A 14677-nucleotide genomic window follows, 5' to 3' on the forward strand; every position below is an offset into this window, starting at 1 on the left:
CTTTTTTGAGTTGTGCTGCAGTCAAACCTGTGCTTGATGTGGGCGTGGCGGCGGAGGGTAGAGGGGTGAAGAGGAAGCGCTGCACCTGGCCGTTCGGCAGGGCTGCTTGCATGAGTTGCTGGCCGGGTCCTGGAATGACCGTGACCCCCTGGGGTATGACCTGCAGCTGGCCGGTGGTCTGACCCTGGCCCTGAACCATCACAGTCAGGGCCTGTGAACCACCAACACCAGCTGGTCGCTCCAAACCAGACCCAGCTTGTTGCTTCTGCGGTTAGCAAAGATCAAACAATTGTGCATTACAAAACTATTCAATCAAGATTAACAGCTTGATTGAATAGAACTAAGACTGGTTCCATTTCTAGCTGACTAACAGATGCTCACTCACTCCCTCACTCACACTCACACACTTCCAATGTTAATTTGAGATCAGCAGGCAATGCAGGATGCCAACCTGTGTGAGCTGTGTGAGCTGGGCCATGGTGAGTTTAACCTGGCCCTGGCCTGGCGCCCGCGGGGTGCCGGGCGGTGTTTGGCCAGCTGCCTGTCCCGCGGAGTTGGGGCCGGTCACTCCCTGAGCTGTTACCGCAGTGACTGCGCCGGCAGCCGATATTGCTGTGGAAACCGGCTGGCCACGGATGATCTGTGTCACTACCTGCTGTCCGCCCTGACCTGGAGGAAAAACAACAAGACACAATTAGAAACCGGGAGGCAGCCGTGACGTACACAGAGCGGGTCACTGTTTAGTTTAATAATACAAAAATCTGCACGTTTATTCTTGGAGTTCAAAGAATAAATGGGTTCAGAATGACATTACCTTGCTGGAGCACAAGCGGCGTGCGGAGAATGGTCTTTCCAACAGCTCCAGACTGCTGGATTGGGGTTCGGATCATTGTCATTCCTGGACGGATCTGACCACCACCACCGAGAACCTGAGGGGTGTTTATTCGATTAAATATTTTTAGAATAGCACCCACTTTTCTACACAGGGTTCCAAAACATGCGAGAACTCCACATTGTTCCAGATCAATTTTCTTCAGTGGAATTTTGATGTTTGGGAAAAAGGATTTAAACAAATGAAAAAGCAGCTTCCTATGAGTGTAATTCTGTGGTCAAATCTACTGGCAGAATCTTTCCTTTCAGACATGTCAATAATTTTCTATAAATAATTTAAATACAGCAAATTCAGAACATTTTAAAGTGTTTTAATGGATGGTGGGGACGAAAACCAGCAACGTGAACGTCCGTTAAACATTTACATTTAAAATGGTGTCCGGATAAAAATACAAATGAAAATAAACACAACAAGAAAATACAATCCGAGTTGCATTTGGGAGAGATAATAGCCAGAGTTGTACCTGCTGGTGGGAGCCGGGAGTACTGGGCTTGATATTGAGGGTGGTCGTGCGGGGCTGGAATGGGGTGAAGGTTTGGGCGCCGCCTGCTGTGCTGGACGGGATGATCCCCAGCACTTTCTGCTGAACCACACCTGCATAGAAAGCCAAGACGGATTACTAAAGCTCCTAATGCCTTGAAAACGTCGTATTAAACTGGTGTGAGACAGTAAAGCGGTAAAGAAAGTGTGAATATTGAATGAAGACTTTCAACGATGGGCTACGATAACGAGTCGAAAAGAAGTTCACTTTTGTAGAAATCATCAATTATATGCACATACTCTATGCAGGTAGCAGCTTCAAAATATTCAGAAGCCCATGATTTAATCACCAACGCCACAAGTAAGCAGTTGCACAGTCGCCCTGCTGTAGCACAACTCAATCCGTTACTTGTGGGTGTCTCGCTTTGCTTAAGAGCCAACTTTTGATCACAATCTTTATAAATATTAGTCGAGTAGGTTAAAGAAAAAAAAATAAATCAAAGGCTCACTGAAAGCTTAGTTGGGTTTCCCCCAACATACCTGAACTCCTTTATAAATTATGCATGGACCGGCAAAAACCCACTTCTTAGCTTAATCTAACAAAGAGCGCGTTTCATATTTGCTCTCGGCCTTCATGAGCTCATGTGAAACTGCTGGAGGAACTGGAAACCAGGAGTGTGACTTCTCTGCTGCCTTCTTTCTGTGGTTCTGCAACTCTAACCCGAGAGGTAAGCCCATACATCAAGGGCTTCCTTCTTCAAATAAAGATGTTTAAGCTCTCCCTCGTAATGCTGGTAGCTGCCGCTCCGGTCGCACATCAAAACACGCTTCTGTTGGGGAGGAGGGTAAAAAAATGAAAGCTCGAGAAGTCTGGGTCGCAGTGAGTGGAGAGGTAAACACTTATTTAAATACACGAAAGACGAGTGTGTGTGTGTGTGTGTGTGAAGGGGGAGGGGTGTACAGATGTACTATAGAGGGCTACCTGTCTGGGGCGCAGACCTCAGGGTAAACTTGTTTCCCTGCCTTACTTCCTTAAGCCGTTCCAAAACAAACAGGGCACCAAGCAGTCACGCTGGATAAATACACACGTCTATTAAACGGCCACACTCCACCTGAGCTGACATTCCCTTTCACAGCGACTTCAAAAGTAAGAAATATCACGTGTGCGGCATTACTCTTTAACAGAATTTCCTTCAAATGTTAGTTGTGTTTAAAAAATGCAGAATGGAAATCAATTAAAATAATCAAAAGTATTATTTTCTTTTATCATCCCGTAATTTGATCCAAAGTTCTCTGATCAAAACATTTTCTGATTTCTTGCAAAAGTATTTAGCCACATTTTGTCATAATAAATTACAAGCTTAACTTTTTTTGGATTTGGATTTCTTGTGATAAACAAATATATTACAGTGCAGTGGAAGGAAATTAATGTTTGGTCTTGACCGAGTCATTGCGAAATGATTCACTGAGCACTAATTGCAGTTTTCTAGCCGATCTTTAAAAAGCCGGACCCGCCGATTCTGATTTCGGCCGATACTGATGTTATCGTCTGAGACGCTGCTAAATGAAAAGACAAAGTCGGTGAGTTGGCAACAGAATGGTGACAAATGTTTACTGAACACACGCAGATGTGATTTGGTGGGTATGTCTGTCTGTCAGACAGACCAGATACACAAAAATAAAAACCAGGGCTGATTGCCCTGCTAGAAAGAGGAGCGAAAAAAATGTTTGCAACAATTTGTAGTTTTGTTATTGGTTATGGTTATTTATTATTGGTTCACACATACATATGTGTGTGTGTGCAATTTATCTATTTTATTATTTTTTGCATTTAAGTTAAAAACACTGTCGTTTGTAAAATCCTCAAGTAATATTTTTATTTTCACTTGGTCCAAATTCACTAAAGGAATGCTATATTATGGCATTTGAGCAATAAAATGTTTCCTTTTTTACTTAAAAAAACTGTTTATTTCTATCTTTTAATGCATTTATAGTATTGTATAAAAAGCTTAAGAGGATAAATGGAAAATTTGTAAAACGTGCCAAATTTTATATTTGACTAATCGAGTAATTAATTATTAATTATTCTGTAGGCAGAATAATTAATTACAAAAGCAATAGTGGTTTATTGTGCACTACTCTATTTTATTTAAGTTTGTGGCTGTAACATGGAAAAACGGTAAATTAAAAATACACTGTATATGAAGCGCTGCTGCTTTGAGAACTTTGAGAACTGTGAGACTCATACTGAACATGTCTCTCTAGCAGTCCCAGTCTAATTTGAGTCTCAAAATATACTAGTCATTTGGGGTTAAGACATTTTAAAAAATTTACTATGTACTCCCTCACTGAAAGTGGCAACAAACTAAAAAATGTTTAAGTTGCACCAAAAAATCTAGACTTTGCTGTTGGTGGCAACATCATCATTTAAAAAGAATGAAAACCTGCTTGGCATTTTTAAAGATCTGTGACTTTTTCTGGCACACTGAGCTGTTTACAGCAGCTGGCAGGTAATCAGGTGAATCTAACGAGCCGTCTGCGACACGTCCTAAACGTCTCAGGTGTGGGCCCGTAGCAAAGCAAAGAAAACAAACACACGTGCGTCCGGAACAAACCCGTACCTCCCTGCGTCGTTGGCACGTTGACTGTGACGATCTTGCTGTTTGCGGGGAGCGGCAGCTTCGCGGTCACGACTTTTCCGCTGGCTGAGGTCCCTGTGATGTGTAAAGTATGCCCACCAGAAGTGGCGACAGGGGTCTCGCCGCCTGATCCTGAGAATTTAAAAACACACAAAGTGTTCAAATCGATCCAAGACATTTATAAACAGTTTTTTTCCTCCAAGTTACCTTGCGTGCTTTGACCCTGTTTGACCCAGGTGGCGAAGGATTGCTGGAAGTTTTTGTTCTGCTGGAATGTGACAGGACTGCCCATCTTGGTGGACAGCACCACCTTGGCAGTGGGGGTGCCCTGGCCGGAAATGGAGCCGACGATGACTTTGGGCGTGGCGGCAGGCGCGGCGGGAGTCCCGGCCGCCGTGGCTGTGACGGAGCCGGACTTCTGCTCGAGACGTTTCTGCAAAGGGGAGATCAAACGCTCAGCAGGAGAAACATAAGAACGTATAGAAAAGAATACGTAGCACGCAAATCAGAGAATTATGTTTGGATCCCATGCAAAAACATATTTAGCTTTTAATGCCACCCACATGAGCCGTGCTTCCATTCATGGGTTTCTTTAATTAACTTTGATAAAAATCAACTAACAAGCCAGATGGGAAAACCAAACTTACCTTGGCTTGCTCTGCTGCCTGGGCCTTTTCTTTCTCCACCCTGTAAAATAAACAAGAGTTCACAAACAATAAGCACTTCACAGAACTTATTTCAGATTCAAAACACCTAAAAAGATACATTTACACTCAATCTTCTCATACAAGGGTCATGATGAGCCCCTGATTCTGTTATTAAACAGTAGGGCTGAAGCAATTAATTGGAGTAATCGATTATTTAAATCATTGGGAACATATTTTGTAGTCTATTAATTGCTAACCAGACCATTCTGACCCTAAAAAATACTATTTGGTGAAAAATAAAACACATTTAGGGTCATATTTAAATCAAAACTGCACAATATATATATATATACACACATACATATATGCTATGTATATATATAGATATATGTATATATATTTGTATTTAAGACAAAATAAAATCTTTCAAATTTAGTATAGGAATGTTTTTCTATTGCATTTTAGGAAATAAAATATTTATTCCCTTATTCTTAAAAGATTTATTTATTTGCATTTTTAAAATTTTTTTTTTCATTATTGTATATAAGTGCTTAAGTAGTTGAAGGAAAATGTGCAGAATGGTCAGATTTCTTTTTAAATCCCATTAATTGAGTAATCATTAGAACAAACAATCAGTAAAAATTGAATGAGAGATTTTTTCTAATATTTAATCATTGGTTTATATATAAAAACATGTGGACCTACTATGCCTGGCTAATGCCCAGTTCACACTACACAATTTTTTGCCTTGATTTTGCCCTTAGGACAATCTTAGAACCTTCTGAGTTCTAAGATTGTCGCTTCCGACAATCGTAACCGGTCATCCTGTAGTGTGTGGTGCGTTACGACTGACCGGGTTCAGTCGGGGGAACGTTGGGACCACTCTGATCTAAAATCGGGGATATTGAACATGTTCAATCATCTTGCTTTAGAGGTAATTAGATCTCATAAGTAAAACTTTATCCTTATTCGGAGCAGCATACTATTGGATCGTTGTTGTTGTTTTTTTTTTTTAATGAAAGATAATTATAAAATTATTGCACAGAGTACATCTGGTTGAGAAGCGCATTCCAATCTTTGGTTTAAATGGCGCATTTGATTTTATTCTGCAGTCATAATACAAGTTTCAATTAAAGGAGCTGAAATAGGCTGCGTTAAACTTTTGCGGTCAGTTGGGGGGGAAAAAGATAACTCCCATTTGATTTTCTAATAACGAATATGCAGGAAATGCTTTCTGCTACTTTAAGCTGCTCTGATGTTTCAGTCATTCCGTTATATGCATATATTCTACAACAACATAAACACAGCAAAAAATTATACGTAAACGGTTAATTAAACGACAAAACCGAAAACATTAAAAACAATATTTTTTATGAAAAAAAGAAAAAAAAACTTCACCTCCATGTTACGATGCAACAAATATAATCCTTGCTCACGATGTCTCCAGTTCCTAATCCAAAGCTTTGATTTTTGGTTGTCTTTTTTGGGTTAAAATAAATCCGCAAACCACTTCAACGTTGTTGTCCATGTTTGTTTGTTAACTCGAAATTCAGGTGTGGTAGCGCAGAATTTTAATTTTTAGGGATTTCATATCTGGAATTAGAATGTCTTCAAGTGAAACCTCACAATCTACGATCGAACCCTTTAAACCTAGGATTTTAAATTGGCTAGTGTGTTCTCTCACGTTTTCAGAATCGGCCGACTTTTCTAAAATCGTGTAGTGTGAACTGGGCTTAACTGCAGTGGGTGATTCAATTTTTTTATTCAAATAACAGCAAAAGCACAGGATTTTTGAATCAAAACAACTTGTTTTCCTGGAATAGCTAAAAAGAAAAAAAGTCATTTTATTCACAGCTGCATCTCCAAAAGGAGAACAAACAGTTTTGATTAAACCCTTTAAACCTCATTTAAAAGCACAGCAACACAACCTGGGGGCTACTCTGCTCACACAGCACTGATTTTTGTTTTGCTGAAAGAATAATTGCCCCTTCCCGTCCCCCTGACCTTTCTGAAAAGGCCCTTATCTCCCAGAGGTCCAGCTCCTCCTCAGGCACCCATGTCTCAATCACCACTGGGCCGGTCTGCTTCGTGGGCTCGGGCTTCTTGGGACGCAAAGCACTGGAGCGCAGACCTTTCCTCTGAGGAGTGTGTGTTTCTGAAATAGTGCACAGGTTGGGAGGAAATAAAAAAAAAGATTACTGGAAGCAACTTTTTCAAATATGTGGATGTAAAGTCCTTCTAAACATTCTCTCACACATATAGTGTGACAAATCAGTTCTTCGTTGGGACATTTTTAACAAGCAAGTATGTGTCCCAACACTAGCAAAGCCTGGTGGCAAGGAAACTAAGGCAGTCATCCAGCAACTTTCCGTGTTTTTGAGTTAAAAAAGTTCAAAGTTGAGAGGGAATTTGAAAATATCACTAGGTAATGTGCTATTGGGAGACATAATCTACAATGACCAAACATCAACTATAACGTCTTAAAAACCCCTAAAATAATAAGACAAGCAAAGCTTAGCCTGGTGGGAGTGCAAGCGAAGCCTGGTGGTCTGCCGGGCTTATAATAACCCTGACGGATCAGTGTATATAAAGAATAAAAGACTCAAAATGTAGTAGTAACTGTAAAATGCCTCCCATAATAAACTTAATTATGAGTGTACCTGTGGGATTTCGGTTATTAACTAAAGGCAAAATGTATGTCAATAATTTGTTTATTATTGGAGTTCAACTGAAGCAAGAGAGCCTGAAGCATGGCAAAAGAAGACAGTATTTTATAACTTTGTCTCAGTAGTTGATGTACTGTCATTTCACAACATTTCTGACAGTTTGATATTTGTGTCAAGTCATCTTTGGTCAGACGTCTTGAGAGTGAAGTCAGCGACTGGTGGGTCCGTCACTGAATGATCAAAGTACAGATTTTAATTCACAACCAGAGATTTTCTTTCAGAAAAAAAGAAAAAAAAAAAAAAAAAAAAAAAGAAACTCACTGGTTTTAGCCACAAATCACTTACATCTGCACAATATTTGCCCTGCTATCTTAGAAAAAAAAAAACTTGTTTATCAAAATAAACAAGATCTTGCAAGACGATTGTGTAGGAATCGTGTAAATGACTAAAACAGAAAACGTAACGTACCTTTTGGCGTCTCGGGAACTCCGAGAGGGCAGATGATTTTGCGGATGCAATACTCTGAGCGGATGCCGTAGGGTCCCACGTCACGCCGCTTTATGATCTCGGTGGTGGTGATTTCAGTATCCGAGGTCTCTGTTGCAATGAGTGGGGATAGGGCTTTGTTTGGTATGATGATGAGGATGAGACCCACGCCCCAAAAACAACAAACAAAAAATTGGAGGAAATCCTCTCTAACATTGAAACAACAACAGTGAACTGAATATCTTTGCTAATTTTGAGGGTAAAGAAAGAATAAGTTGGAGAAATTAAGTACTTATAACATATATGAGAGGTAATTAGTAAGGATTTACAATTCTTTACAAGTTTGTTTCCTTTTTTCCCCAAAACTGAGAACACGTTCGAGGGTCTACCTGTACGCGTCGTGCCTACGGCGGCAGACGGTTTCACGGCCATGTCGTCCCACCTCAAACAAGCCCAAAGGAGCCTCAGCATGAGGCTCACTCCAGCCAGGGACTTCACCGTCTGCAGCCGGTACCTGGATCCAGAGGAAGTGTTAGTCATCCACAAATGTGAGAAAACATTTCCAGTTGCCCAATTGACCAACGACAAAGTTTCCATTATTTGCCGGTGTCGTAATGCCTCCCTTGGAGTGACAGAAAACAAACTGCTGTACAATCACGTATGTAACTGGAAGATGCAGCTTAAAAAACCCCCAAAAAACAGACTTCTGGGAATGTTGCTGCCGTTTATATTTCTGCCAAACCAACAGCAGTGGCTTTCATTTTTAATAAATACTTTCAAGCTCTAGTTGAAGTTTAGGATGGCTGCTCACTAAAAACCGTATCAAAGAACACTTATTTCACACAGTTCACTTAGTCACCGAAAATTTACGATAGGATGCCGTTCATCCACAGATAATGTCCAGAAGAATACATTAATCTTGCTTGGGTCATTATGGCCGGGAATTCTGTTCTGACAATGAATTTGGCTCTTGGACACTGTGATTAAAAACATCTTGAACATCAACAAAAACATGATTATCTCAGGGCTTTGACTGCGGATGGGGTTTGGTAGATCTGCACATTCCCATGTGTGACCGCCAGTGGAAAAGTATGCACAGGCTGCAGGGTTTGGTCGGTGCAGAAAGTGAACGTGGTGACACCTCTCTGACCACCGGGTGATTCATGTCTGCTCCGAGACTCTGAAGCTTGGTCAAAACAACCAGAGGAGCCTGTGTGACACGAGACTGGGAGCCGCAGTAGGCTCTATGGGCCAAAACCACAAACAGCAGATGGGAGGGAGGAGAGACAAATGATAAACTGACAGCAGATACACCTTTCTGACACAACACTTTCTGCTATAACTGTATGTATAGCAGGTACTTTTAAGAGGGATCCCTTTACATGAGGTTGTTATTTTTTACAAAAAGAGGAGCCCTTTGTTTTCTGATCTACACCTACAGTCTCTTTGGATCCTCAGGTTAAGGATCCAAACCTAGGTTTGGGTACAAAGGGGCATCTCTGGGGATCTCACCTGCACACCTATAGATGTCTGGTTGTGCACTTCTTGATTTTTTGTAAAACTGGCTAGGTTATTTATTTGAGGCATTTAATTGCAGCAAAGGGGGCATCCCTTTAGTGAATTTGGACTGGTAATAGCTACAACTATGACACCTGAAGAGTTTTGAGAAAAAAATGACAGAAAAAGGTGTTATCTTAAATGCAAACTTTATATGTATATTTTGTAAAGTTTTAGCCTTTTCAAATTGTCGTTTCTTTAGCTTGTATATCTCAGTTAACGATTATCATTGCTAAGTTAACTAGGCTACCACGAGTTGCATTAGCACTTTAGAAAGTTCGAGTTGAACCTGAAGCGAATACAGAGGAGTTAACAAGTGAATTTTGTGGGAAGTGAATCTTCGTAGCTAAACGTAGACAACAGCCACAGTAGCCTAGAGGCTACTTGTTAACAAGTGATGCTAAGCGATTATAATTAAAGAGGTTACACAAGCTTAAGGTGCTGCATTGTTATCAGCTAGTCATCATTTAGCTGACATTACCTGCATCCAACCGCTTCACTCGACTTAGTCGGTCAGTTTGGGAAAACTTTGCCAAGTTCTTCGCGTTTGTTGCCATGATTATAACACGCACCTGCGCAGCTCCGCCCAGGCGTAAACCCAGTGCGAGCGTCCCAGCGCTCATGTTGCGTTTAAAGCGGCTCGGAAAAACAGAATACCATGTGTTAACAACTGATTATACAGTTTTAACTGATAAAAACAGTGATAGAGACACCTATATGGGAAATGCAGAAGCTCGTACCGTATCAAATTGATGTAGGAATAACATCAATTTAGAATGTTTTCTCCATTCTAAGGAGAAAACAACAGGACAGCTTCCAGTCAGAGGGGGAGAGGGGGGGACACGGCTAACTGTGGGCGGGCAATCCCCCCAACGCCCGCCCACGCCGCCGGGCCTGAGTATTGCGTTTATCATTAATGCGTAAGTTGGAGCCATATTCCCATAAAATGAGCCTTCAAATGGAGCCATGTGCTCGGTTCAACTCGTAGTTTAAATGCCCCACCACGCGCGTTGCCTTCGCGCTTTGATACGATCCCTCTAAGACTGTTCATTTTCGAAGAATACGACACTGACGTTCGTGTCAACTATACACGTCACACCGTTTGCTCGGTTCCAGTATAACTCAGCCATTTGTTACAAGTGAAGCTGGCCATGTTTAGAACGACCTGAGCTTTCACAAATGAATACAGCATCATATAGTTAAACATGTTTTCTGAAACTGGCTGACGTTTTTACGTCACATCCTGCGATGTGAAGCCAGCTTCACCTTTCTTATGGCGTCTAGGAAATCCAACAATTGTGATACAGAAGTACTATAAGCTGCAACACCATATTCATTACACTCTAGGACTGTCATAATGTTGGACAACTGCACAGACAATCTAACTATAACTGTCAAGCTTGGAGATCAAGTTGAGCTGAAATGCAAAACAGAAAACATTGTGAAGATTTTCAGACAACCAGGCCTGGACTCTGTGGCATTGAACCTGAAAGTGTGCTCTAAGTGAGGTTAACCTGTGTTTTTAGTCTTGTGGTTCCACATCCATCTGTTTCCCATTTATACATGACAGGATTTTTCTTAATGTTCTGCAGTAAATTATTCTGACTATTAAGTTTTTCCTATTTTGTCACGTTACAACCGCAAACTTTTTTTTTTGTTTTTTGCATCTGACCAACACAAAGTAGTGCACACGTGTAAAGTGTGAGGAAAATGATACAAAAAAAAACTTGACAACTGCAGAGTGCAAAATCATTCAAATTCCCAAACCAACACTTCACAGGACCACCTGTCAATGCAATTACAGATATGATTACCAGATTTGGAAAATAAATTCAATGCCCATTCTAGTTTGCAAAGTAGCACAAGCTCAGTGAGATTGAATGGAGAGCATCTGTAAACGTACATTTTTCCAAATCTTAGTTCAGTTCAGGTAACACATTTGGAGTTGGGCTGGATTTTATGTAAGGTGAGTCACAGTAAAGGGGGCTGAAAATAAAAATGTCAAAAAGCCTAAGGAAATAAAGTTTGTGCTTGTAACATCACATGTGATGTGTTTTCAACACACACATAAAGTACGTTCTATAAAGTACTGTATGTAATTACAAAGATATTATATGCATTATTTAATCATATAAAACAGTAAAACCATCACATTATTAGTAAGATGTTTTGTATGAAAAAATATACTACTGAAAAGTATGTTTTAAATGTATTTTCAAAAGAAATGCATTTTGTGGGCAATGTGTCCCTTAACCTCACTGAAAAATGCCTTCAGAGTGTGAAATGGACTTGGATGTCAGAAAAGCAAGCTAGACCTAGCGTTTGTTCTTCAGACAGAGGACAGTAAGTGATTCTTTGTCAACAAAGAGTAGCAGGTCTACCTCCAAGTGATGCCAAACGTAGGTCTGGGTGAAGGGTACGGCCAGATATCCTGGGCTGGCTTGGCGTTGTAACTGAACACCGGCACCTCGCGGAATCCTCCTCGCCTCGCCAGCACCTTCAAATCGTCATGCGGCAGAACAAAGATACTCCTCCGGCTGCTCTTGGTGATGAACTTGCGGTAGGAAGGAAGAGCTGTGTCGGAGCGCAGTTTCTTCGTACGCGAGAATTTGAGAAGGCGCACGCGTCCTTTCGTCGTCAAACTCTCTTCGTGGCTCATGAAGAGAGACGACATGGTAGTTTTACCACCTGCGCCAGATTCCCGGGTGCAGGACGAGTGCATCGTTCTCTGCTCCTGCACCAGTGTTTTGCTCTGGCTGTCCTCAGACAGATCGTCGAGTCCAGAGCAGCAAACTTTGGTCACTGTCGTTTTGGTCATGCTGGAAAGGGTCGAAACTGCGCTGCTCTTCGTCGTCACCACAGACGCCGTGGACTCGGCTGGGCTTTTTGCCGTTCTCGTCTCCGTGGAGACTACTGTCGTTGTGGTGGAGGTTGTGGTTACCTGAGTGATAATGGTCTTGAATGGATCCGCGGATCCACTGTTGCTGTTCTCCTCTGCAAAGTCGTCGCTCAGACTGGACTCCTCTGGTGAAGGAATGGGAGAAGGAGCCATTCTAATGATCTTCACGGCAGGAGCACTTTTGGTCTCCTCGGGATAAAAAGCCGAGGTGCTATCGTTCTCCAGATTGCTCCCGGCGTTGCCTCCAAATTTGTCTGTACTGTTCTCAAGCTTTGCCATCTTTGGCGGAGGGCTGTAATTCTGGTCCAGTGTAGTTATCTTTCCCTCTGAATCCGAATGTGCCTCTTTTCCTTTTAAATTGGCCGTAGTGTTTACCGAGGTCAAGTCTCCGTTCACTAAAGGCTTCTGCTGTGCGCCATCTTTCGACGAGACCACCAGCCTTTGTTCCTCGGCCTTCCCGATGCTGTTCATGTTGGGCTGGGGTCTGTCAGTCAGCACACCATTGTTCAAGCTCGTTACAGAGTTACTCAGTACGTTTTCGCCAACCAAACCGCCATTTCCGTTCACTTGAGGCACGGGCGAAACCAGCTTGGAAGTGTCTTCCCCTATGGTTCCGTTGTGTCCAAAGCCCTGCGAGTTTCCTTGGTTCTCCTCTGGCCCAAACCCATTTTCCTCTGAGTGAGCAGAATCAAGAGAGTCTGAAGTTTTAACAGGAGATCCGTTTTCGCTGGTATTTTGGTCGACAACACATGGAAGTGTTATCACAGAGTTGGACTCTGCATTTAAAGAATGTTCATCCTTGATTACATCTGATGCAACACAGGCTGTCTGTTGCCCTAAAGAGCTTTTAGACCCCCTCACTTTTTTCTCTTGCTCATCTGACAGCTTAATAGCTTCTTGTCCAGAACCTTCAGAGTTGTTTTCTTTGTGCCCTGTAGTCCTTTCCTCCAAGTTTTCCTGGAGCATAGAGGCAGTTTGACTTTGTGGTGAACCTTCACCTGTACCTGTATTACAAGTGTTTTTGGGGCTGCGGTTTGACACAGAGGAAGGAGAAGTTCTCAAGAGTTCAGTCACACTCTCTCCTTCCTCTTTTCCTCCAGCTTTTGTTGGCCCTAATGTTTGTGCCGTAGAAAGTTTCTCTTCCACTTTCACAGCTTCCTTGTTTACAAGTGTTGTCTGTGCGAGATTCTGCGGCTTGAGTGGCGACCGAGGCCGGACTGGAGTGCTTGGGATGGGGGCTGAACAGGGAGAAACCGGCGCTGGGGCCAGCGATCTGGATGCGGAAACCTGCTGCCTCTGCTTCTCTTCTATTGTGTGTTGCTTCACTCTGCGCTCCAGCAGGCTATCCAGCTTGGAGGTCTTCACTTTCTTCTTGTAAGCAACACGGGTGAGGAAGCCCTTGCCAACGTCTACAACGTCGTAGTTGAAGGGGCGCCGAGAAGGATCCAAAGGCTCCTCTTTTATGGCAGCTTTGTTCTCCTGAATACTGGATTCTGCAAGAGACAAATGCATTCAAACTTCAGCTTACGTTTTAGACTTAGTCCACACATAGGTGGTTATCTGTTAAAATCTTTCATCCAGACCAAAACTCAGTTTAATATAAAAACGATTATTTATAAAACCTCAAACCAAAGTGGAAATTTGAAAAAAAACTATCTATGTTTGATGTATATATGGAAAAATTTTAGATTTGAGGTTCCACACATTACAGTCTACAAATAAATGCAGTAATATATCAACATACTTGCTTTGACACAATTCCCAATCAATATTGTCTTCTGTTTTATTAACCTTATATTATGAAGTGCTATTTAAAATTAGTTCAACCCATCTGCCCACGTCATGGCGCCATGTTTAATCCCTAAGAGGAAGTCGGCGTTGTTTTGAAGCAATATGATTGGTTTTAGCTTAGCGCTACTCTGCTCTGTCGGTTTGAGATGTTTAAAACAATCTTGGGGGCAAATTTGTGCTGGTTCTAATTAACTAGTGTTTCAACTGATGGCGATATGTATATTATAATGCATATGACAAATTCCATATGCTACTGTTGCTGCTGCTAGCAAGTAGCTGTTTTAGTACTCGTCATTGTGGTAGTTTTAAAAAGTGAGAAGCTTTGGAGAACTATACTATACTTTGTTCCTTTGACGTGAAGTCTGTGGGATCCCCTTCAATCTTTACAGGTGAACTTGTTGGCTTCTTTTCTTCTGGTTCTTCGTTCTCGTCTCGCTCCATCCTTTCTGCAGATTCCGCGTCTTCAGCAGGTTTTCTGGAGAGACCCGTGGAGTCTTGATCCTTGGTTTCGCTGCTTGACGCGGGACCGTCCTGAGCTCTCGATGCAACTGAACTGGGTCGTCGGCTCAAGTCCAACAAGGTACATCTCTTGCCCAGTTTAGCATCTATAGAAAAATATC

General features: G+C 41.9%; 1 protein-coding gene across 3 annotated transcripts in view; it reads right to left on the reverse strand.

Annotated features, from left to right (window-relative positions):
* LOC129366843 (nucleosome-remodeling factor subunit BPTF-like) overlaps nucleotides 1–14677 on the reverse strand; it is a 44090-nt gene that overhangs the window by 15437 nt on the left and 13976 nt on the right. For 2 of the 3 annotated variants that reach the window (XM_055040903.1, XM_055040905.1), the window contains exons 14-25: nucleotides 14399–14662; nucleotides 11749–13759; nucleotides 8200–8324; nucleotides 7793–7945; nucleotides 6663–6813; nucleotides 4659–4698; nucleotides 4219–4444; nucleotides 3994–4143; nucleotides 1356–1486; nucleotides 815–929; nucleotides 452–669; nucleotides 28–265 (exon numbers count right to left, since the gene is read on the reverse strand). In XM_055040903.1, coding sequence (XP_054896878.1) covers nucleotides 28–265; nucleotides 452–669; nucleotides 815–929; nucleotides 1356–1486; nucleotides 3994–4143; nucleotides 4219–4444; nucleotides 4659–4698; nucleotides 6663–6813; nucleotides 7793–7945; nucleotides 8200–8324; nucleotides 11749–13759; nucleotides 14399–14662 — 3822 coding nt within the window. The remainder of the gene's footprint in view (nucleotides 1–27; nucleotides 266–451; nucleotides 670–814; nucleotides 930–1355; nucleotides 1487–3993; nucleotides 4144–4218; nucleotides 4445–4658; nucleotides 4699–6662; nucleotides 6814–7792; nucleotides 7946–8199; nucleotides 8325–11748; nucleotides 13760–14398; nucleotides 14663–14677) is intronic. The other variant, XM_055040904.1, reaches the window with a different exon arrangement.

The sequence above is a fragment of the Poeciliopsis prolifica genome, unplaced genomic scaffold, assembly GCF_027474105.1.
Source record: "Poeciliopsis prolifica strain line A6 unplaced genomic scaffold, Auburn_PproV2 SCAFFOLD016, whole genome shotgun sequence".
NCBI lineage: Eukaryota > Metazoa > Chordata > Actinopteri > Cyprinodontiformes > Poeciliidae > Poeciliopsis > Poeciliopsis prolifica.